The sequence below is a fragment of the Macaca thibetana genome, chromosome 20 (assembly GCF_024542745.1).
Source record: "Macaca thibetana thibetana isolate TM-01 chromosome 20, ASM2454274v1, whole genome shotgun sequence".
Lineage (NCBI taxonomy): Eukaryota > Metazoa > Chordata > Mammalia > Primates > Cercopithecidae > Macaca > Macaca thibetana.
Window position 1 is genome coordinate 75,249,263 of NC_065597.1, and position 23,763 is coordinate 75,273,025.

The window sequence follows — 23,763 nt, forward strand, 5'->3', positions numbered from 1 at the left end:
ACACCTATAATCTCAGCTAATTGGGAGACTGAGGCAGGAGAATCACTTGAACCTGGGAGTTGGATGTTTCAGGGAGCCGAAATCGCACCACTCTGCACTCCAGCCTGGGTGACAGAGCAAGACTCTGTCTCAAAAAAAAAAAAAGACAAGAAAAAAATTAGCTGGGCATGGTGGCACACACCTGTAGTCTCAGCTACTCTGGAGGCTTGAGCCAGGCAGGCAGAGGATGCAACTGGCCAAGACTGCACCACTGCATTCCAGCCTGGGTGACAGAGCAAGACCCTGTTGCAAAGAAAAAATAAAAGTGGAGACCAGGCATGGTGACTCACACCTGTAATCCCAGCACTTTGGAAGACTGACGCTAGAGGATTGCTTAAGTCCAGGAGTTCAAGACTGGCCTGGGCAATATAGCAAAGATCCTGTGTCTACAAAAAATAAAGATAAGGCAAGGCACGGTGGCTAATGCCTATAATCCTAGCCCTTTGGGAGGCTGAGGCGGGCAGATCACTTGAGATCAGGAGTTCCAGACCAGCCTGGCCAACATAGTGAAACCCCGTCTCCACTAAAACAATTAACCAGGTGTGGTGGGTGCCTGTAGTTCCAGCTACTCGGGAGGCTGAGGCACAAGAATCACTTGAGCCTGGGAGGTGGAGGCTGCAGTGAGCTGAAATCGCGCCACTGCACTCAGCCTGGGTGACAAAGTGAGACCCTGGCTCATAAATACACATATAAATAATAAATTAAAAATAATAAAAAATAGGCAGGTGCAGTGGCTCACGCCTGTAATCCCAGTACTTTGGGAGGCTGCGGTGGGCAGATCACGAAGTCAGGAGTTCGAGACCATAGTGGCCAACATGGTGAAACCCTGTCTCTACTAAACATATAAAAATTAGCTGGGCATGGTGGCACGTGCCTGTAATCCCAGCTACTTGGGAGGCTGAGGCAGGAGAATCGCTTGAACCAGGATCCAGGAGGTGGAGGTTGCAGTGAGCCAAGATCACACCACTGCACTCCAGCCTGGGCTACAGACAGACTGTCTCAAAAATAATAATAATAATAATGATAATAAATTAAAAATTAAAAAATTAAATTACATTTTAAAATGCTAACAGTTGGCCGGGCGCGGTAGCTCATGCCTGTAATCCCAGCACTTTGGGAGGCCGAGGCGGGCGGATCACAAGGTCAGGAGATGGAGACCATCCCAGCTAACATGGTGAAACCCCGTCTCTACTAAAAAATACAAAAAATTAGCCGGGGGCCGAGCGCGGTGGCTCAAGCCTGTAATCCCAGCACTTTGGGAGGCCGAGATGGGCGGATCACGAGGTCAGGAGATCGAGACCATCCTGGCTAACACGGTGAAACCCCGTCTCTGCTAAAAAAATATGAAAAACTAGCCGGGCGTGGTGGCGGGCGTCTGTAGTCCCAGCTACTCGGGAGGCTAAGGCAGGAGAATGGCATGAACCCAGGAGGCGGAGCTTGCAGTGAGCTGAGATCCGGCCACTGCACTCCAGCCTGGGCGACAGAGCGAGACTCCGTCTCAAAAAAAAAAAAAAAAAAAAAAATTAGCCGGGTGTGGTGGCGGGCGCCTGTAGTCCCACCTACTTGGGAGGCTGAGGCAGGAGAATGGCGTGAACTCAGGAGGCGGAGCTTGCAGTCAGTTGGGATTGCGCCACTGTACTCCAGCCTGGGCGACAGAGCGCGACTCCGTCTCAAAAAATAAAATAAAATAAAAAGTAAAATGCTAACAGTCTTGCCTGCACTTCCAAACACTGAAACACAGAATTAAAAACTTTCAAAACACAGCAAAGCGTTTTGGACACAGTGCATGAGAGCTCAGGTTCTGACAGTGGGCAAACAATCTGAGGGTCTTGCCCCAGAGGGCAGAGCGAAGATATGAACACAGATGGCATTTTAATATTCTTGGTAGGACCTAAATACCATCCTCATATCAGTTTTCTCTATAACAACGAAAACAATTTTCAATTAGCTGGGAATTTTTCGTGTGCGTTTCTCTTATTCTTCCAGAGCGTGAGGGGTGTGTGAGACACAGCAATGGCCTATTTGGAACAATTCCCTCTCTATCTCATTCTATTCCTGAAACAAGGCCTGTGGCTGTGACGGTAAAGCCTCCTTGTGCTTCCCTGCAAACTAGGCCAGCACATCCTGCTGGCCACTCCTTGACGCAGCAGGGCTGACAGACAACACAGGTTGCCGCAGCCACAACAGAGGTAACAACACCTGAAGTGAACCTCGGCTGAAGTGCGGTTTGGGTGATCACATTTTTTTTTCTTCTAAGTGCTATGAAATAATTCCATTCGATTTCATTTTATTCTACTCTCACTCTCCTTCCTAATGGAACATAAATCATGACATCAAATTACACAACAGCAAAGCAGAGCCCGCAGCCCCAGAGGCCATGTGTCCAATGCCATGGTGGCACCTCCTCCCTGACGCCCCAGCACCTCCTCCCAGACGGCCCAGCACCCCCTCCCAGAAGGCCCAGGACCCCCTCCCAGACGGCCCAGGACCCCCTCCCAGACGGCCCAGTACCTCCTCCCAGAAGGCCCAGGACCCCCTCCCAGACGGCCCAGGACCTCCTCCCTGACGCCCCAGCACCTCCTCCAAAAGGCCCAGGACCTCCTCCCTGATGCCCCAGCACCTCCTCCCGCACCTCCTCCTTGAAACCCCAGCACCTCCTCCCAGAAGGCCCAGGACCTCCTCCTTGAAACCCCAGCACCTCCTCCCTGAAACCCCAGCACCTCCTCCCTGAACCCCAGCACCTCCTCCCTGAACCCCCAGCACCTCCTCCTTGAAACCCCAGCGCCTCCTCCCTGATGGCCCAGGACCTCCTCCCTGAAACCCCAGCACCTCCTCCCAGAAGGCCCAGGACCTCCTCCTTGAAACCCCAGCACCTCCTCCCTGAAGCCCCAGCACCTCCTCCCTGAAACCCCAGCACCTCCTCCCTGAAACCCCAGCGCCTCCTCCCTGAAGCCCCAGCACCACCTCCCTGACGCCCCAGCACCTCCTCCAAGAAGGCCCAGGACCTCCTCCCTGAAACCCCAGCACCTCCTCCCTGAAGGCCCAGCACCTCCTCCCTGAACCCCCAGCACCTCCTCCCTGACGCCCCAGCACCTCCTCCCTGACACCCCAGCACCTCCTCCCTGACCCCCCAGCACCTCCTCCCTGAAACCCCAGCACCTCCTCCCTGACCCCCCAGCACCTCCTCCCTGACCCCCCAGCACCTCCTCCCTGATGGCCCAGGGCCTCCTCCCTGACCCCCCGACACCTCCTCCCTGACAACTCAGCACTTCCTCCCTGATGGCCCAGGGCCTCCTCCCTGACACCCCAGCACCTCCTCCCTGAGGGCCCTGCACCTCCTCCCTGACACCCCAGCACCTCCTCCCTGAGGGCCCTGCACCTCCTCCCTGACACCCCAGCACCTGCTTCCTGAAGCCCCAGCACCTCCTCCCTGAGGCCCCAGAACCTCCTCCCTGACGCCCACTCCACTCTGCTGTCAGCTCTGCAGTCGGCTCGGTGTCCCACCCCTCACACCAGCTCTCAGGGATGTCCCACCAGCCTCTTCAGGAGCCTGAGGCTGGAGACAGAATTGTGAGGCCTGCCTCTCACCTCCTCCTTGTGACCCTGCCTCACCGTGGCCTCCAAACATGCCAGGTGCAGCCCTCGTGGGATGCTGCCTTCCCATCCTGCACGTTCTCAGGGAGGCCTCCCCGCCCCTCTGCCTCCCTATTTCCCGCTTGTTTGTGGTCTGTCTCCCACTGGAAAGCTCCCAAGGGCAGCGGTTCTGCACTGCTGTTTCGTGCTACGTCCCAGAGCCTGGAACAGGCTGGTTCGACGGCACTCATGGGACCGTTGCCCCATTTGTCCCCGTCCATGGTCCTCACAGGTCCCAGCTGTGCTCTCCCTCGGCTGCAGCCACCTCCACCAGCCTGGCTCAAGCTCTCCTGCAGTGAGATAGGAGAGCCCTGGCTGGCTCACGATGTCTAGCTCACCGCCCTCTCAAGTAGACAGCCACAGGAGCACCCCAGGCCCACCTGTCAGCTGCTGGGAAGGAGAGAGGGGTGACCCAGCTGTTGTGGGATTGACCCAGGTGAAGGCAAGGAGAGAAGGGAACGGTGTCTGGGAGAAGGCCCCACCTTGGCATGTCAGGTTGCTGGGCAACCACTAAGAAACATCTGGAGACGGGCTGTCCTTGGGCCATCACTCTCTCACCCCTACAGTCACTAAGCCAAGATGCTGGCAACCACAGGCAGCCACAGTCCACAGCTGGCAGCCCCCAGGCTTCCCGGACAGAGCATCAGGCTCCTCCAAGGGCAGCAAGCCAGGCTGGAGGCTTCATTCTGCTCAGTGGGCAAAGCCCACCCCAGGGCATGGGCCTGCCAGGAGGATACCCTGACTCCTGAGCTGAGAGTGGGCACCTTCCAAGCCAAGGCCTCCCAGGAACCCCTAGAGCTGAGCTTGCCCCATTTCGTGTTAGCCATGGTTCACAGGAGCAAACCAATCCTCACCCTGAGGACAGAATCATGGACCCAGGTGGCTCCCTCCTGCCCATACCATGGTACCCAGGGCCACTGCTGTTCCCAGCCTTGACTCTGCAGAGGGATCTGAGCACCTCACCTGCCCAAACCTACAAAAAGCCGTCTTAACTCTCCATGACAGGCTGTGTCCCTGACCCCGAGGGACACATCTCTGTCCCAAATCGCCTGCAGTCCGCCCTCAGTTACAGGCCCAGGAACACGCTCTGCCAGCCACATTGTGCAGAGCAAGTTTACCCTATGACAAGCCAAGACCAGCACCCAGTGACTGGCGAGGGCCCTGAGTACTCTGAGTCTTTGTGGCACCAAGGAAATGGGTTGTAACATTTATTACAAGACCAGCAGTCACAACAAATAATTTCTGGTTTTATACAAAATGCATAGAGTTACAGTCCTGTTCCCTGTGATTTCATACACGTGCCTGTCACTAGAAAATGAATGCAGGCAGGGCGCGGTGGCTCACATCTGTAATCCCAGCACTTTGGGAGGCCGAGGTGGGTGGATCACCTGAGGTCAGGAGTTCGAGACCAGCCTGGTCAACATGGCAAAACCTCGTCTCTAATACAAAAAAATTAGCTGGGAGCAGTGGCGCGAGCCTGTGGTCTCAGCTACTTGGGAGGCTGAGGCAGGAGAATCGCTTGAACCTTGGAGGCGGAAGTTGCAGTGAGCCAGATCACGCCACTGCACTCTAGCCTGGATGACAGAGCAAGACTCCATCTCAAAAGAAAAAGGAGCCAGTGCTGACAGGTTGTGACTACTGACAGGCCACCGACACTCCCCTCTAAGCTCGCATCTACTTCCTCTGTATTTTCCAAACAGTCCCCATGAGATGCCCTGCCACACTGCACCTTGCCCCATTTTCCATCCTCCAATCTTCCAAAATGGTTACATCACCATCTTCGGTTACATCAATATTCAATTTAATTATTATGACTATGTAAAATATGGCTTGTTGGCCAGGCGCGGTGGCTCAAGCCTGTAATCCCAGCACTTTGGGAGGCCGAGGTGGGCGGATCATGAGGTCAGGAGATCGAGACCATCCTGGCTAACATGGTGAAACCCCGTCTCTACTAAAAATACAAAAAAATTAGCCGGCCGTGGTGGCGGGCGCCTGTAGTCCCAGCTACTTGGGAGGCTGAGGCAGGAGAACGGCGTGAACCCAGGAGGCAGAGCTTGCAGTGAGCCGAGACTGCGCCACTGCACTCCAGCCTGGGGGACAGAGCAAGACTCCGTTTCAAAAAAAAAAAAAAAATATGGCTTGTTACTGGACCAAGAAGTACAGGCTCTCTTATTCCACTTCTTGTTTTTCATGGAAGTGGTAACTGCCGCCTGGGGTCTTGTGCTTGGCCTCCATGCACCCCCATCTCAGCCCCAAACACTGAAGCCTCTCTGATAACAGCAAGTTCTGGGGGTCCCCAGGCTCCCTCACCATCAACCTAGAAGCCTGCATCCAGTAATCCTTGACTTAAGAGTGAAGATGAAACACAGCCATACAAAACAAAAATGACAAAGCTACCAGCTTCATGAGGGGCTTTTCTCCTCCCTGCGACTGAGACCAAGCAGACGTGAGCCTCCAGCTGGCACCTCCATGAACTCAGGGGACCAATCGCTAGAAAAGAAGCATCCTGGCCGGGCGCGGTGGCTCAAGCCTGTAATCCCAGCACTTTGGGAGGCCGAGACGGGCGGATCACGAGGTCAGGAGATCGAGACCATCCTGGCGAACACGGTGAAACCCCGTCTCTACTAAAAAATACAAAAAACTAGCCGGGCGAGGTGGCAGGCGCCTGTAGTCCCAGCTACTCCGGAGGCTGAGGCAGGAGAATGGCGTGAACCCGGGAGGCGGAGCTTGCAGTGAGCTGAGATCCGGTCACTGCACTCCAGCCTGGGCGACAGAGCGAGACTCCATCTCAAAAAAAAAAAAAAAAAGAAAAAAGAAAAGAAGCATCCTCTCGGGCATACCACCCCATGCATAAAAACCACCCAGCCAGCCCAACAAATACCAAAGCATCAGTATCATGAAGATCGCATTCTCTATTACACACAAAATTCGATTTGGAATTAATGGCAAGTTTTTTGTTTTGCTTTGTTTTATTTTGTTTTTTGAGACAGGGTCTGTCACCCAGGCTGGAGTGCATGGAGTGCAGTGGCACAAACACAGCTCACTGCAGCCTCCACCTCCTGGGGTCAAGGGATGCTCCCACCTCAACCTCCCAGGTAGCTGGGCCCACAGCATGCGCCACAATCTCAGCTCCTTTTTTTATTTTTTTTGCACAGCCAAGGTCTCGCTATGTTGCCCAGGCTGGTCTTACCCTCCTGGGATCTACTGATCCTCTCACCTCAGCCTCCCAAAGTGCTGGCATTACAGGAATGAGCCACTGTGCCTGGCCCATAATGGATTTTTCAAACTAAGATGAAAAAGTTTACACCTAGAATCTCCCCTGAGCTAACCAGTGAATCAGTTAGAGGACAAACTCATCCCGAGGGTCATGGGCAGGACTGCCATGTCATGAGTAACCTGAGGAGAACCAGACTTTCCAGAAGGCCTGGAGGGAGGACCTGCAGCACACCATGCAGCAAGCCTCAAGGCACAGGATGCGAGAGCCAAAATTCTCACAAAGCTGCTACTGAAAGCTTTGTGCAGAAGGACAAAGGTTAAATAAATTTATCAAGTATACATCTATCCTCAAGACGTTACTTAAGGGTTGCAGCCTATCAGTTAGACTGAGACACGGCCCCATCAGCCTCAACCTGCTGGTGCTCAGCCTGCAGACTCTAAGGCCTCCTGACTGTCCTCTTCCTCCCCCTTCTCCTGCCAATGCTGCCTCCTGAGGATCTGTGGCTACCTGCTCTGCCCATTGCTCTGCAGGCCCCTTGACCCAGAGCTTGCCTGCACCCTCCTCTCAGCCTCCAGGGCCTGCAGTCTCTCTCCATCCTCGCCCCACCTAAGGACTGCTTCCTGACCTGGGCCAGGTGGTCTTTACCTGGTTGTCAGGGTGTCCTTTCTCCCCTCAACCCCTCCTCAGAGAGGGCTGCCTGCCTAGTTCCCATCTCACCCCCGGCCTGCTACACTGACAGCGGCAGCACCTCACCCATTTGTCCTCCTGCCGCCACCCACTGGCCTTGCTCTGGTGCTGGTTCACCACAAAGGCCCTGGGGCCAAGCCCAGCGCAGAGGCCATGATGGTCCCACAACACATTCATGGGTGAAAGAACAGACAGTGGAATACAGAGTAACAAATGGAGAACAGACTGGGCATGGTAGCTCATGCCTGTAATTCCAGCAACTTGGGAGGCCAAGGTGGGCGAATCACCTGAGGTCAGGAGTTTGAGACCAGCCTGACCAACATGTTGAAACCCCGTCTCTACTAAAAATACAAAATTAGCCAGGCACAGTGGTGCATACCTGTAATCCCACCAGCTACTCAGGAGGCTGAGGCAGGAGAATTGCTTGAACCTGGAAGGCGGAGGTTGCAGTGATATGAAATCGTGCCACTGCACTCCAGCCTGGGCAACAAGAGCAAAACTCCGTCTCAAAAAAGAAAAAAAAAAAAAAAAAAAAACAGGGAACAACACACAGCACATTCCCCAGAGCCATCAAAGGACTTGGCATCTGATAAAACCCAGTACCTTAGAGACACTGTCAGGCAATAATTTTGTGGAGGAGACAGACAAGACCTGAGGTCGAGGCCCAAGGGCATCCATCAACCTGACTGCACCTGTCAACTCTGCAGGACCCAGCCAAGGTCTGACTTACCCTGCACGTGCAGGAAGGAGGGAAGGGCCCGCCACCGTCACCCCTACACCGCCTGGCCAAACATGAGAAATGAGAAGGCCTGTTCAGAGCTTCAGAACTTGACGTAAGATGGACAGTGCATAGGGACTGGTGAGAGTGTGAAACGGCACGGCCACTGTGAAGAACTGACTTTATCCCAGCACATGACCCACTCCTAGATACAGGCCCCAATGACTTGACGACACGCGTCTACATAAAGACTTGTACACAAACATGCCCATCACCAGGAGAATGAAGAAATGAAATACGGAACAAGCACACAATGGACGCTGCCCCCACAATGGACAGCACAGAGTCTGAAACATGCAAACCACACAGATGAATCTCAGAGGCATCGTGCTGGGGAAGGGATCGTGCTGGGGAAGGGATTGTGCTGGGGAAGGGGTCGTGCTGGGGAAGGGGTCGTGCTGGGGAAGGCGTCGTGCTGGGGAAGGGGTCGTGCTGGCGAAGGGGTCGTGCTGGGGAAGGGGTCGTGCTGGGGAAGGGGTCGTGCTGGGGAAGGCGTCGTGCTGGGGAAGGGGTCGTGCTGGGGAAGGGGTCGTGCTGGGGAAGGCGTCGTGCTGGGGAAGGGGTCGTGCTGGGGAAGGGGTCGTGCTGGGGAAGGCGTCGTGCTGGGGAAGGGGTCGTGCTGGGGAAGGGGTCGTGCTGGGGAAGGCGTCGTGCTGGGGAAGGGGTCGTGCTGGGGAAGGGGTCGTGCTGGGGAAGGTGTCGTGCTGGAGAAAGAAGCCAGGTGAGAGCACACGACCCTCAAGGCAGGTGAAACTGGCCAGGCATGGTGGTTCACGCCTGTAATCCCAGCACCTCAGCTTTGGGAAGCTGAAGCGAGTGGATCACCTGACGTCAGGAGTTCAAGACCAGCCCCGCCAACATGGTGAAACCCCGTCTCTACTAAAAATACAAAAATTAGCCGAGCATGGTGGCGGGTGCCTATAATCCCGGCTACTCGGGAGGCTCAGGCAGGAGAACTGCTTGAACCCGGGAGGTGGAGGGTGCAGTGAGCTGAAATCGGGCCATTGCACTCAAGCCTGGGCAATGAGAGTGAAAGTCAGTCTCAAAAAAAAAAAGAGAGAGAGATAGGCAAAACTAATCCACGGTGACAGAAATCAGCAACGGTGCCAGCAGGAGGGAAGGCACTGCCTGAGGGCAAGGGGTATGCGGGACCCACACGGGGACAGTGATGCGTGTGACAGGCTCCGCACTGCCAGGCATGGGACTCTGTCGGAGCTCACAGAGGAGCAGGCGTGAGCTGTACATTTCACTACAGGTAAATTTTTACTCAAAGGAAGACTGGAAACAAACACTGAGCTCTAGGGAACGATGGTGGTATGGGCTGCAGTGTTCAGGGCGGTGTGCGTGAAAGCATGCTGACTGCAAACACATCCCATTCGAGAGGGTCTGGGGGACAGACGAGATGGACAGAGACGCGGAGAGAGTGCAACAAAGTGCTGCCTGCAGAGCACGGTGGTGAACACCCACGTGGGTGGCCATGGAATCATTCTTTCAGTACTTTGAAAATTCTCAAATTTCCATCATGAAATCTTTGAGGAAAGGGGCAATTGCTTTCTAGCATTATGGAAAAGTAGTTGACTCAGCCAATTCGGGAAGACAGGGTGTGTGAGGAGAAAGTAACAAGAAAGGAAGGAGACCACCTGGAAACCTGGGGGATGTTGGGGGCTTCATGGAGAAGGAACGATGACAGTCGGCACGAGGAGCCCAGTGACATGCAGGTGGCTGAGAGGATGGCTGAGGAAGGGGAGAGGAGGTGGGAGCTCATGGCGGGGACGACTGACCTCCGTTTCTGATGGCTGTGATCCCTTGGTAGAAGTCTTCAAAGCTGATCACGCCGAGCCCACTGGGATCCAAGTACTTAGTTAAGTCCTTCACCTGTAATTGCCAAATGAGACCAGGTTACCCTAAGCCTTTACAGCAGGGGTCCCCAACCCTGGACCTCGGACTGGGACAGATCTGGTCTATGGCCTGCTGGGAACGGGGAGGCACAGCAGGAGGTGAGGGAGCACTACCGCCTGAGCTCCCCTCCTGTCAGATCAGCAGGGGCAGGGTATCAGGGTCTCACAGGAGTGCAAAGCCTCCCGTGGGCTCCGCATGCGAGGGGTCCAGGTTGTGCGCTCCTTATGAGAATCTAACGCCTGATGACCTGAACAGTTTCATCCTGACACCACCCTGACCCCAGACCCGTCTGTGGAAAAGTGTCTTCTATGAAACCAATCCCTGGTGCCAGGAAGGCTGGGGGCCACTTTAGGGAATCAGGATTAGGTTGTATCACGTGCTTGGCTTTTTCACCAAAAGCACAGAAGCCGCCAACGTGGCGGTGCTGACAGCGACAACGTCTGACTCCGCACATACAAGAGGCAGCACAGCCTTCACAGGCCACTGCGGACGGCCACAGCCACAGGACAGGCAGCACCCTGTAAATGGGCTACCAGCAGCACCTGGTGTGATGAACCACGGGAGTGGGACCCTGGCCACTGAAAGCAGCCAGGGTCTTATGTGGGGAGATCAGTTCTGAAGTTTTAGATATTGTTCTGGCAAGGATCCAGCAGGCGAACATAGATATGTTACATAGATAACATAGATAAGCGGCCGGGCGCCGTAGCTCATGCCTGTAATCCCAGCACTTTGGGAGGCCGAGGCGGGCGGATCATGAGGTCAGGAGATCGAGACCATCCTGGCGAACACGGTGAAACCCCATCTCTACTAAAAATACAAAAAATTAGCCGGGCGTGGTGGCAGGCGCCTGTAGTCCCAGCTATTCGGGAGGCTGAGGTAGGAGAATGGCGTGAACCCGGGAGGCGGAGCTTGCAGTGAGCTGAGATTGCGCCACTGCACTCCAGCCTGGGCGACAGAGCGAGACTCTGTCTCAAAAAAAAAAAAAAGATAACATAGATAAGCACACATCGCCCATTCAGAAATGCCTTCCTGGCTCTGCAGAGTCCTTGGTAGAAAATAACTGAGGAAAAGAGACCCTAGATATCAAAAATCATAAACGCTAAGTAGGTTAACTCACACACAGATATAACATAAAAAATGTAAAGCACTCTTCAAGTCAGGAGAATGCAGGTTTATTCTGCCAAGTACAAAAAAAGCCGGGGATTTCACAAAAAGCTACTCGGGAGGCTGAGGCAGGAGTCTGAAAAAATTTCAGGCCTAGCGCGCGTGGCTCAAGCCTGTCAAAAAAAAAACAAACCCAGCACTTTGGAATGAGGTTTATTCTGCCGAGAAGGGTGGATCACGAGGTCAGGTCAGGAGATTGAGACCATCCTGGCTAACCCCGTGAAACCCCGTCTCTACTGAAAAATACACAAAAACTAGCCGGGCAAGGTAGCAGGTGCCTGTAGTCCCAGCTACTCAGGAGGCTGAGGCAGGAGAATGGCGTAAACCCAGGAGGCGGAGCTTGCAGTGAGCTGAGATCTGGCCACTGCACTCCAGCCTGGGCAACAGAGTGAGACTCCATCTCAATAAAAAAAAAAAAAAAAAATTCAGGGGATGGGTTGGAAGCGGAGAGAGCATTAGGAAAAATACCTGGGCTTAATACCCAGGTGACAGGCTGACAGGTACAGCAAACCACCATGGCACATGTTTGCCTAGGTAACAAACCTGTACATCCTACACATGCACCCCAAAACTTAAAAAATAAAAAATAAAAATTTAAAACTTTTATGCTCAAAAGATAACAATAAAAGCAAAAAAATGACACTGGGAGAAAGTATTTGCAAATCATGTATCTGTTAAATGACTTATGTCCAGAATATATAAGGAAATCTTACAATTAAGAAGACAACTCAGGCCGGGTGCGGTGGCTCACGCCTGTAATCCCAGCACTGTGGGAGGCCAAGGTGAGTGGATCACCTGAGGTCGGGAGTTCGAGACCATCCTGACAGAAGTGGAGAAACCCCATCTCTACTAAAAACACAAAATCAGCCAGGCGTGGTGGTGCATGCCTGTAATCCCAGCTACTCAGGAGGCTGAGACAGGAGAATTGCTTAAACCCAGGAGGCAGAAGTTGCAGTGAGCGGAGACTGTGCCATTGCACTCCAGCCCAGGTGACTGAATGAGACTCTGTCAAAAAAAAAAAAAAAAAAAAAAAAAAAAAAAGACAACTGCTCTGTCAATTTTTTTTAAGCTCCGCCTCCCAGGTTTGAGCAGCCTCCCGAGTAGCTGGGACTACCGGCGCCCTAAGTATACTCGCCCGGCTAAATAGAACGGGGTTTCATCAGATGGTCTCGAAATATGTATGAAGGCTTGGCGCCCGGCCACTGAATTTTTTTTAAGTGAGCAAAATACATTTCATGAAAAAATGCTCAATTAGTCCTCAAAGAAATGCAAATTAAAACCATAATGTGGCTGGGTGCCTTGTGGCTCACGCCTGTATTCCCAGCACTTTGGGAGGCTGGGATGGGCGGGTCACCGAAGGTCAGGGGTTCCAGACCAGCCCGGCCAACATGGCAAAACCCCATCTCTACTAAAAAAACAAAAATTAACCAGATGTGGTGGCACTCGCCTGTAATCCCAGCTACTCGGGAGGCTGAGGCTGGAGAATTGCTTGAACCCGGGAGGCGGAGCTTGCAGTGAGCCAAGATTATGCCACTGCACTCCAGCCTGGGCTACATAGTGAGAGTCTGTCTCAAAAAAAAAAAAAAAAAAAAAAAAAGTTTGAGGCTGGGTGTGGTGGTTCATGCCTATAATCCCAGCACTTTGGGAGGCTGAAGCAGGCGGATCACCTGAGGTCAGGAGTTCGAGACCAGCCTGACCAACATGGAGAAACCCCGTCTCTACTAAAAATATAAAATTAGCTGGGCGTGGTGGCGGGCACCTGTAACCCCAGTTACTCGGGAGGCTGAGGCAGGAGAATTGCTTAAACCTGGGAGGCGGATGTTGTTGTGAGCTGAGAGAGATCATGCCACTGCACTCCAGCCTGGGCAAAAACAGTGAAACTCTATCTCAAAAAAAAGAGGTTTGAACATTGATAAATATTTGATGATATTAAGGAACTGTTCGTTTTTGCAGGTGTGGTTATATTTTTGTAATTTTTCAAAGAGCACTGCTTTTTAGACACATGTACTGAAATACTTAGAAATACCTCAACAATCTGGGGTGAGGCACAGATGTCACCAGAGGCATGCCTGCACGTTGCTGCGACTGGGGCTGGGTACCAGTGCACCGTTTCACTACTCTCCACTTTCATATGGGTTTGAACTCTTCCATAATGAAAACTTCAAGAACAGCAAAAGAGGAAAAAGAGAGCAAAGAAGAAAGAAGTGTGGGCCAGGGAGAAAGGAAAAAGGAGGCAGCATTCAGCCACAGAGGGAGCAGACTCCTGAAGGAAGCCCCTCTTGGGTGGGGGGCTGGGCTGTGAAAATGCTCAGGGACAGGGAGAGGCAACAGGCTGGCAAGAGCCCTGGCTGCAGCCACATCCATTAACTGACAAAACCCTAGGCCCTGCGGTGAAGTCCAGATGCCCCGGCTGCCAACAAGCAGCAAGCATGGAACCCTCAAGGGCAACCCCGCTGGAGACGCCAGGACACAGCTGCTCTGTTTCAGGACAAGGATAGGGGGTGCAGCATATGGTGAGCAAGGCCATCGCATGGGATGCGCCCAGGAGGCAATCCAGAAAGCCCGAAGCATGCAGGCCAGGACCCCTGCGGCTGGCCCTCTTGCCACTGTCGGCCAACATACCCCATAAAGTCAGGCTCAAACAGGGCCAGCCCCAGCTAACGGACCCCACAGTGCGGAATTCCTGAGCCAGAGACTGAGTTTCCGCTTCCCCTCCACAATGGAAGAGGCTGGGGCCATCGCCTCAATCCTAGGGCCCCGTGTGCCAGTGCGACTCTGGGCTCGGAAGTCCATCATCAGCCAACTTCCCGGAGACAACCGGAGTTTATAAAACGTCTACCCACTTATCTCACAAAAGTCCTCCTTCCTAAGAATGTGAGAGTCTTGCTGGGTACCTGAGAGTTACCTAATCCAGAGTCCAGGCTGGCCAATCTGTCCTGAAGATTCCTAAGGATTTCAACACTGAGGTTACTAATTGAACACAAAGTACCAAGTTGTTCATTCTGAAACATTCACCAAACATTTTTTAAACAAATCATTAACTACAATAGGCCCCTTTACGTGTTACCATGTTAGAATGAATAAGAGTGAATCAAAGTATACATTTTTAAAACTCCATTTTAATTGTATTTTCTTTATAATTTGTAGAACAGACGAGCTTCATGTAACTGATGATTTGGGGATAGTTCTAATTCTCCAAGCCCAAAATACTCAATTCAGAGGCTTCGAAAAAAAAAAAAAAGGTGAAACTGTGAAAAATAAGACAGTCTACCCTTCCCTGCAAAATCCAGTAGTGGCAGAAAACTGAGCCAAGAGACACAAACCAGAATGGCCAAAGCCAGCCAGCACCGCTCCAGCAGACGGACAGTAAGTTACAGAAACACCAGAGGCAGAATCCACTCAGTCACTGGCTCCAGGGTGACTGCAGTATGAAAAACTTACTGACAAATGGCATTGTTCCTGCTATGGATATAGAAACATGATCCACTGATCTGAAAGAAAGGAAAGCAGAACGAGTTCTCCCACCACAGTCAACTAGGATCCCAGAGACTCCTCCCAGGATTCTCGAATAACACACTGTGTTATGGCTTCACAGCAAAGCACCTTTCAAAGGAAAAACACCACCTTTCTACATCCTGTTGTTACTATCATACTTGAATGTTTTCAACAAAGCTTATCTTATCAGAAACCATGGCAATAATAAGCAAAATGTTCCGAGGCGCTCCCTTAGCTATTTGTAAACGTCACACTAGATCAGTACGTGGGCCAGCGTGGGCAGGGAGAGAGGCGGCTCTGAAAGCCTGGCTATGCAGTATCTCCCAACAGCACTGAAGCCTGTGGTTCGCCTGCCGACGGCACGGACGCTTCTTTCTAAAAGCAGACGCCAAGCAGCTAAACATATATATATACACAAAGGGTTTTCCCTGCTGTTCCCAACAAGTGCTTGCTTTTTTGTTTTGACTTTTCTTTTCTGTTGTTTTTGTTTGTTTGTTGTTGAGATAGAGTCTCGCCCAGGATGGAGTGCAGTCGTGCGATCTCAGCTCACTACAGCCTCCACCTTCTGGTTCAGATGATTCTCCTGCCTCAGCCTCCCAAGTAGCTCCGATTACAGCTACCTTCCACCAAAGTCAACTAATTTTTTTTGTATTTTTAGTAGAGACAGCGTTTCGCTATGCTAGGCAGGCTGGTCTCAAACTCCCGACCTCAGGTGATCTGCCCACCTCAGCCTCCCAAAGTGCTGGGATTACAGGCATGAGCCACTGCACCCAGCCTTGTTTTTCTTTTTCTCTTTTTTTTTTTTTTTGAGACAGGGTCTCACTCTGTCACTCAGGCTAGGGTGCAGTGACATAATCTCAACTCACTACAACCTCTGCCTCCCAGGTTCAACCGATTTTCCTACCTCAGCCTCCGGAATAGCTGCGTGTGCCGCCATAGTTGGCTAATTTTTGTATTTTAGGTAGAGACAAGGTTTTGCCATGTTGCCCAGGCTGGTCTCGAACTCCTGACTTCAAGTGATCCACCCACCTCGGCCTCCCAAAGTGCTGGAATTACAGGTGAGCCACTCAGCCCACCTTAGAGACGGGGTTTCACCATGTTGGCCAGATTGGTCTTGAACTCCTGATCTCAGGTGATGCACCCACCTTGGCCTCCCAAAGTGCTGGGGTTGCAGGCGCGAGCCACCGTGCCCAGACTTAATTCTTGATACTAATACCTGTTGTCCTGCACTGAAGTTGGAATCTTTCTGGTTGGTTCATTTTAACAGAGATAACTGAAGTACTCTTAGAAATGAAAAGATGTGCCGGGCGCGGTGGCTCAAGCCTGTAATCCCAGCACTTTGGGAGGCCGAGACGGGCGGATCACAAGGTCAGGAGACCGAGACCATCCTGGCTAACACGGTGAAACCCCGTCTCTACTAAAAAATACAAAAAAATAGCCGGGCGAGGTGGCGGGCGCCTGTAGTCCCAGCTACTCGGGAGGCTGAGGCAGGAGAATGGTGCAAACCCAGGAGGCGGAGCTTGCAGTGAGCTGAGATCCAGCCACTGCACTCCAGCCTGGGCGACAGCGCGAGACTCTCTCTCAAAAAAAAAACACAAATGAAAAGATGTTTAATAAAATATTTTAGAGATGCACTTACTATAAAGCCTAAACCAAACTAAGGCCAGGCGTGGTGGCTCACACCTGGATTTCCAGCACTTTTGGATACCAAGGCGGGTGGATCACTTGAGCCCAAGAGTTCGAGACTAGCCTGGGCAACATGGTGAAACCTCATCTCTACAAAAAATACCAAAAAGTTCCAGCTACTTGGAAGGCTGAGGTGGGAGGATTGCCTAAGCCTGGGAGGTTGAGGCTACAGTGAGCCATGATTGTGCCACTGCATTCCACCTGGGCAGAAGTGGTATCGAACTCCTGACCTCAGGTGATCCACCAGCCTCAGCCTCCCAAAGTGCTGGGATTACAGTTGTGAGCCACCGCACCCCCACTGCGTGGTTCTCAATTCTTTGATCTGAGTGGACATTTTTACATATCACTGTATAGAGAACAGACAAGAAAGCTTATTCTTCAATCTGGTGCATGTGGTCAAGAAAAAAGAAAGAAAGAAAGAAAGAAAGAAAGAAAGAAGAAGGAAGGAAGGAAGGAAGGAAGGAAGGAGGAAGGAAGGAAGGAAGGAAGGAAGGAAGGAAGGAAAGGAAAGAAAGAAAGGAAGAAAGGAAGAAAGGAAGAAAGGAAGAAGAAAGGAAGAAAGGAAGAAAGGAAGAAAGGAAGAAAGAAAGAAAGAAAGAAAGAAAGCCTATTTCTTAGGCCGGGCGCGGTGGCTCAAGCCTGTAATCCCAGCACTTTGGGAGGCCGAGGCGGGCGGATCACAAGGTCAGGAGATCGAGACCACAGTGAAACCCCGTCTCTACTAAAAATACAAAAAAAAAATTGGCCGGGCGCGGTGGCGGGCGCCTGTAGTCCCAGCTACTCGGGAGGCTGAGGCAGGAGAATGGCGGGAACCCGGGAGGCGGAGCTTGCAGTGAGCCGAGATCGCGTCACTGCACTCCAGCCTGGGCAACAGCGTGAGACTCCGTCTCAAAAAAAAAAAAAAAAAAAAAACAAAAAAAAAAAGAAAGCCTATTTTTTTTTTTTTTTTTTTTTGAGATGGACTCTCACGCTGTCACCCAGGCTGGAGTGCATCAGCGTGATCTCAGCTCACTGCAGCCTCCACCTCCCGGGTTCAAGCGATTCTCGTGCCTCAGCCTCGAAAGTAGCTGAGATTACAGGCATGCACCACCACGCCTTGCTAACTTTTGTACTTTTAGTAGAGATGGGGTTTCGCCCTGTTAGCCAAGTTGGTCTTGAACTCCTGACCTCAGGTGATCTGCCTACCGCCTCAGCCTCCCAAAGTGCTGGGATTACAGGCGTGAGCCTCTACATCCGGCCAAGAAAGCTTGAATTTCGAGAAAGAGCCTGTATGTGACATTTCCTAAACCTGCAGGAAAGCTGGCTTCTGCTGCAAATCACATTAGGCTCAGGGACCTGGACAAAGAGCTCCAGAGACAGGGATGTTTTCAGGGTTGGTTTTGTGGGGTTTTGTTGGTTTTTGTTTTTGCGCTTTTTTCGTTTTGGTTTTGAGGAGGTCTACAGTATGAGAGATGAGGTCTGCAATATGTTTTCCAGGCTAGATGTGAACACCTAGACTCAGCCAATCCTCTCACCTCAACCTCCTGAGTAGCTGGGACTAGAGGTGCATGCCACCACACCCAGCTAATTTTTGTATTTTTTGTAGGGAGGGGCTCTCACTATGTTGCTCAGGCTGGTCTGAAACTCCTGGACTCCAGCAATCCTCCCGCCTGACCTCCAGAGTAGCTGGAACTACAGGGATGAGCCACGGCACCTGGCTAGAGAGTTTTCAATTCCCATTTAGTCAGTTTTGCACCAACTACTATAGCAAGTAACTTTATGGGGGGTTATGCCTGGCAACTGATGCTTAAAGACCCTGCTCAGAGTCTGCCCTAGATGAGGGGAGGTCTTTGCTTTTAATCGGGTGTGCGAGCAAGGAACAAAGACCCGCCTACTGGATGCCTCAACCACCTGGAATGATGAGGTCCTGCTGGGAAAATGAAGGCATCTGAGTAAATCTCATGTCTCTTTTCTTGGCAACTTAAAAGCTATGGTGTGTATACCTCTAAACTGAAATTTGGAAGAAAGACAGGTAGGTTAAATCACATGAGTTTTCCTACTCTGAATGTGCTCAGTGGCAGCTCAGTTTCTCTGTGTGAAGTACAAAAATAGCTTCCTTGGGCCAGGTGGGCTGGCTCACGCCTGTAACCCCAGCACTTTGGGAGGCCAAGGCAGGCGGATCACGAGGTCAGGAGATCGAGACCATCCTGGCTTACATGGTAAAACCCCGTCTCTACTAAAAATACAAAAAATTAGCCAGGCGTGGTGGCAGGTGCCTGTAGTTCCAGCTACTCGGGAGGCTGAGGCAGAAGAATGGCATGAACCCAGGAGGCGGAGCTTGCAGTAAGCCGAGATCTCACCACTGCACTCCAGCCTGGGCGACAGAGCAAGACTCCATCTCAAAAAAAAAAAAAAAAAAAAAAAAAAAAAAAATTAGCTGGACCTGGTGGCAGGCGCCTGTAATCCCAGCTACTCGGAAGGCTGAGGCAGAAGAATCACTTGAACCCAGAAGGCGGAAGTTGCAATGAGCCAAGATCACACCACTGCACTCCAGCCTGGGCAACAAGAGCAAAACTCTGTCTCAAAAAAAAAAAAAAAAAAAAAAAAAAAAAAAGGCTTCCTAAACCAGAGATCTGTTCTGATTACCCATGACGAGGAACTGAGGAACCGACTTGCTTTCCCTGGTTTAGAGGAGAAAAGTCTAGAATAAAAGCATTGTGCTGGTCTGACATGGAAAAGGTTACTCCGTATGTGCCCAGAGAGTCATACCACATATTCAGGAATCCACTTTCATCCATCAGAAATAGATGTGGCCAGGCCGCGCACGGTGGCTCACTCCTGTAATCCCAACACTTCAGGAGGCCGAGGTGGGCGGATCACAGAGTCAGGAGATCGAGACCAGCCAGGCTAACATGGTGAAACCCCATCTGTACTAAAAATACAAAACTTTAGCCAGGCATGGTGGCGGGCGCCTGTAGTCCCTGCTACTTGGGAGGCTGAGGCACAAGAATCACTTGAACCCGGGAGGCGGAGGTTGTGGTGAGCTGAGATCGCTCACTGCACTCCAACCTAGGCAACAGAGCGAGACTCCATCTCAAAAATAAAAAATAAAAATAAAAAAAAAAGAGGCCAGCCGCGGTGGCTCATGCCTGTAATCCCAACACTTTATGAGGCCAAAGCAGGCAGATCACGAGCTCAGGAGTTCAAGATCAGCCTGACCAACATGATGAAACCCCATCTCTACTAAAAATACAAAAATTAGCCGGGCATAGTGATGTGTGCCTGAAATCCCAGCTACTCAGGAAGCTGAGGCAGGAGAATCACTTGGACAAGGGAGGCGGAGGTTGCAGTGAGCCGAGATCACACTACTGCATTCCAGCCTGGGCAACAGAGTGAGACTCCGTCTCAAAAAAATAAATAAATAAAATAAAATAAACAAAATAAAGAAATAGGCCGGGCGCGGTGGCTCACGCCTGTAATCCCAGCACTTTTGTAGGCCAATTGAGACCATCCTGGCTAACACAGTGAAACCCCGTCTCTACTAAAAATACAAAAAGTTAGCCAGGCGTGGTGGCGGGCGCCTATAGTCCCAGCTACTCGGGAGGCTGAAGCAGGAGAATGGTGTCAATGGGGAAGGCAGAGCTTGCAGTGAGCCGAGGTCGTGCCACTGCACTCCAGACTCAACGACAGAGCAAGACTCCGTCTCAAAAAAAAAAAGAAATAGACATGTCCACCTAACAGCAGGAGGAGGCCTGCTTAGCACCCAGCTCTAAGTCCTTCTTTGTGGCTTTTTCTTTGTTTTCTTTTCTGAAATGGAGTCTCACTCTATCACCCAAGCTGGAGAGCAGTGGCGTGATATTGGCTCACTGCAATCTCAGCCACCCAGGTTCAAGCGATTCTCCTGCCTCAGCCTCTCAAGTAGCTGGGACTAGAGGCCCCCACTACTACGCCCAGCTGATTTTTTGTTTGTTTCCTTTTTGTTTTTTTGAGACGGAGTTTCACTCTTGTCGCCCAGGCTGCGGTGCAGTGGCGCGATCTCAGCTAACTGCAACCTCTGCCTCCCAGGGTTCAAGTGATTCTCCTTCACCAGCCTTCCGAGTAGCTGGGATTACAGATGCCTGCCACCATGCCCCGCTAATTTTTGTATTTTTAGTAGAGATGGGGTTTCACTATGTTAGCCAGGCTGGTCTCGAACTCCTGACCTCAGGCGATCCACCGCCTCGGCCTCCCACAGTGCAGGGATTACAGGCATGAGTCACTGAGCCCAGCCTTTTTTTTTTGTTTTTTTCATTTGTTTGTTTTTGAGACAGAGTCTTGCTCTGTCGCCCAGACTGGAGTGCAGTGGTGTGATCTCGGGTCACTGCAACCTCCACCTCCTAGGTTCAAACAATTCTCCTGCCTCAGCCTCCCAAGTAGCTGGGATTTACAAGCACACAGCACCATGCCTGGCTAATTTTTTGTATTTTTAGTAGAGACAGGGTTTCTCCATGTTGGCCAGGCTGGTCTTGAACTCCTGACCTCAGGTAATCCACCCGCCTCAGCCTGCCAAAGTGCTGGGATTACAGGCATGAGCCACTGCGCCCGGCCTAAGTCCTTCTAATCACTGCGATGGGCTCCTTCTTCGTGACAGGCCAGGGACGAGAATGTGGGGCTCCTCCACACCACGGGCACCCCTCCCTGACACCTTTCCACCTTCGTCAGGATTCCAATAGGCTGCAGCCCTCCAATAATCTCAACACCCCACTCTGTGTTTGAGAAGCTCCCTGGTACGGGAAGGGTGGGGAGGGTGAGGTGCAGGGGTGAGGCAGGGGGAGGGAGGGATGGCCAGGGACAGAGGGGACTCCGGGTGCTCCAGAAAACACAGCAGTACGGACTCCGTACTATTTCTGTTAACAGCTTTATTGAAATAAAATTCACATACCACAAAATCACCCATTTGAAGGGTACAATTCAATGGTTTTAGTATATTCAGAGCTGTCTCCACATTATTTTAAAGACAGGAGACTCTTAAAATGCACATCAGAATACTTGGAAAACAGCCAAGGGGATACATTCAAGCTTTCAGCAAACACGCTGAGGAAATAAAACAGAATTGATGAAAGCAACCAAAGAATCCACACATTGAATGATGGCAGGCGGAGCGCTGCGGGAAGCAGAAGGCTCCTTCCTGCACTTCAGGTCTGGTCCCTGGAGAAGCAGGTGTGTGCCCCAGGCAAGGGGAAGGTGAGCAGCTCCTGGGGGGACTCTCTCCCTGGGGCTAATGAATACGCTCCCTTTATGGCTCTTCTCTAGAATGCCAGTCAGCTGGGACTCCTCAGCTCATAGAACTCCGTTCCTGCCTTGCTTTCAAGGTCAGCATGCCCTCTGACCTACAGATGCCACTCAGATCCTCGGTCCCTCCCCTGTACGCAACAGAGAAGTGGGGCCCTCACTCGCCAGCCCAGCCAAGCCCTGCTAGCCGCTACAGTGTCCTGGGTAACACCAGCCCCCATGGGGACACCCTCAAGTCCTGGCTCAGACCTAGACCCCTGAGCGGAAGTAAAGGAGGAAGAAAAGTAAATTAAAAAGTTATCCAATACTTGGTTGGGCATGGCGGCTCACGCCTCATCCCAGCACTTTTGGACACCAGGGGATCACTTGAGGTCAGGAGTCTGAAACTGGCCTGGGCAACACAGTGAAACAAAAATACAAAAATATCTGCCAAAAATACAAAAAATTAGCCAGAGCTGGGCATGGTGGTGCATATTTGTGGTCCCAGCTACTTAGGAGGGTGACACAGGAGGATCGCTTGAGCCTGGGAGGCAGAGGTTGCAGTAAACCAAGATTGTGCCACTGCATTCCAGCCTAGGCGAGAGTAAGACCCTGTCTCAAGAAAGAGAAAAAAGGTTTGTTCTGCACGTTCAGGAGGTCAAATGGTGAACTTCCTTGTTGGTGGCCTGGGTAGTGACCTGGCTTCCATGTTGTCAAGGAAGGTGTGCCAGGACTAGACCATGGCAGCAGGCAGAATTCTAAGACTCCCTCTCCTCAGTGTTGGCAAGGTCTGTGCATATGGTGGGACAGTCACTGTGATGAGGCTCACTTAATCCTTAAAACAAAATTTTTTTTTGAGATGCAGTCTCACTCTGTCGCCCAGGCTAGAGTGCAGTGGCACGATCTTGGCTCACTGCAACCTCTGCCTCCCGGGTTCAAACAATTCTCCTGCCTCAGTCTACGCCAACAGCTAGGATTACTCACGCCCGCCACCACATACGGCTAATTTTGTATTTTTAGTAGAGATAGGGTTTCACAATGTTGGCCAGGCAGGTCTCAAACTCCTGACCTCAAGTGATCCACCCAACTCAGCCTCCCAAAGTGCTGTGATTATAGCTGTGAGCCACTGCACCTGGCCTAAAACTTTTTTTTTCTTTTTGAGACAGAGTCTCCCTGTCACCCAGGCTGGAGTGCAGTGGTGTGGTAAACACAGCTCATTGCAGCCTCAAGATACTAGGCTCAAGCGATCCTCCCACCTCAGCCTCCTGAGTAGCTGGGACTACAGGTGTGAGCCACCATGCCTGGTTTTGATTATGTTAACTTAAGACTCCACTGTAGCAGCCTGCTGGTCTCAAAGAATTAAGCTGCCATACCTGGGAGGACCACGTGGTGAACCTGAGGGTTCTCCAGGACCTAAGAGCCACTTCTGGCCAACAACCAACCAGAAAACAGGGTCCTCAGTTCTGCAGCCTCAAGGAGCTGAATTCTGCTGAGCACCTGAACGAGCCTGAACTCTGTCCTGCCTGGTGACAGTCCTGTAAGACACTGAGCTGGAGATGTACAGGACTGCGTGTTCCAGACAGAGGGAACAGCTACTGCACAGGCCTGGAGGAGGATGTGTGCCTGTGGAGTGTCAGAAGCAGAATGAGCAGGGGGCCGGCAGCAGGAAGTGAGGCTGCAGGGGCAAGAGGGCCAGAGCGCACTGTGACGAGGACTTTGGTAGTGTGTGGTAGTCTGAGCGGACAGAGCAGGACCTGGTCGTCTTTGGCAGCCATTATTTGGCCTACCATAGCCATCTTACTTTTTAAATTTGAGGTATAATTTCCATCCTGTTGTTTGTTTGTTTATTTATTTATGTATGTTATTGATTTTTTTCTTTGAGACAGCGTTTCATTCTTGTTGCCCAGGCTGGAGTGCAGTGGCGTGATCTCGGCTC

At 51.8% G+C, this 23,763-nt stretch overlaps 1 protein-coding gene across 2 annotated transcripts in view; it reads right to left on the minus strand.

Annotated features, from left to right (window-relative positions):
• RAB11FIP3 (RAB11 family interacting protein 3) overlaps positions 1-23,763 on the minus strand; it is a 103,001-nt gene that overhangs the window by 52,168 nt on the left and 27,070 nt on the right. For both annotated transcript variants that reach the window (XM_050774677.1, XM_050774676.1), the window contains exon 2: positions 10,136-10,229. In XM_050774677.1, the coding sequence (XP_050630634.1) occupies positions 10,136-10,229 (94 nt within the window). The remainder of the gene's footprint in view (positions 1-10,135; positions 10,230-23,763) is intronic.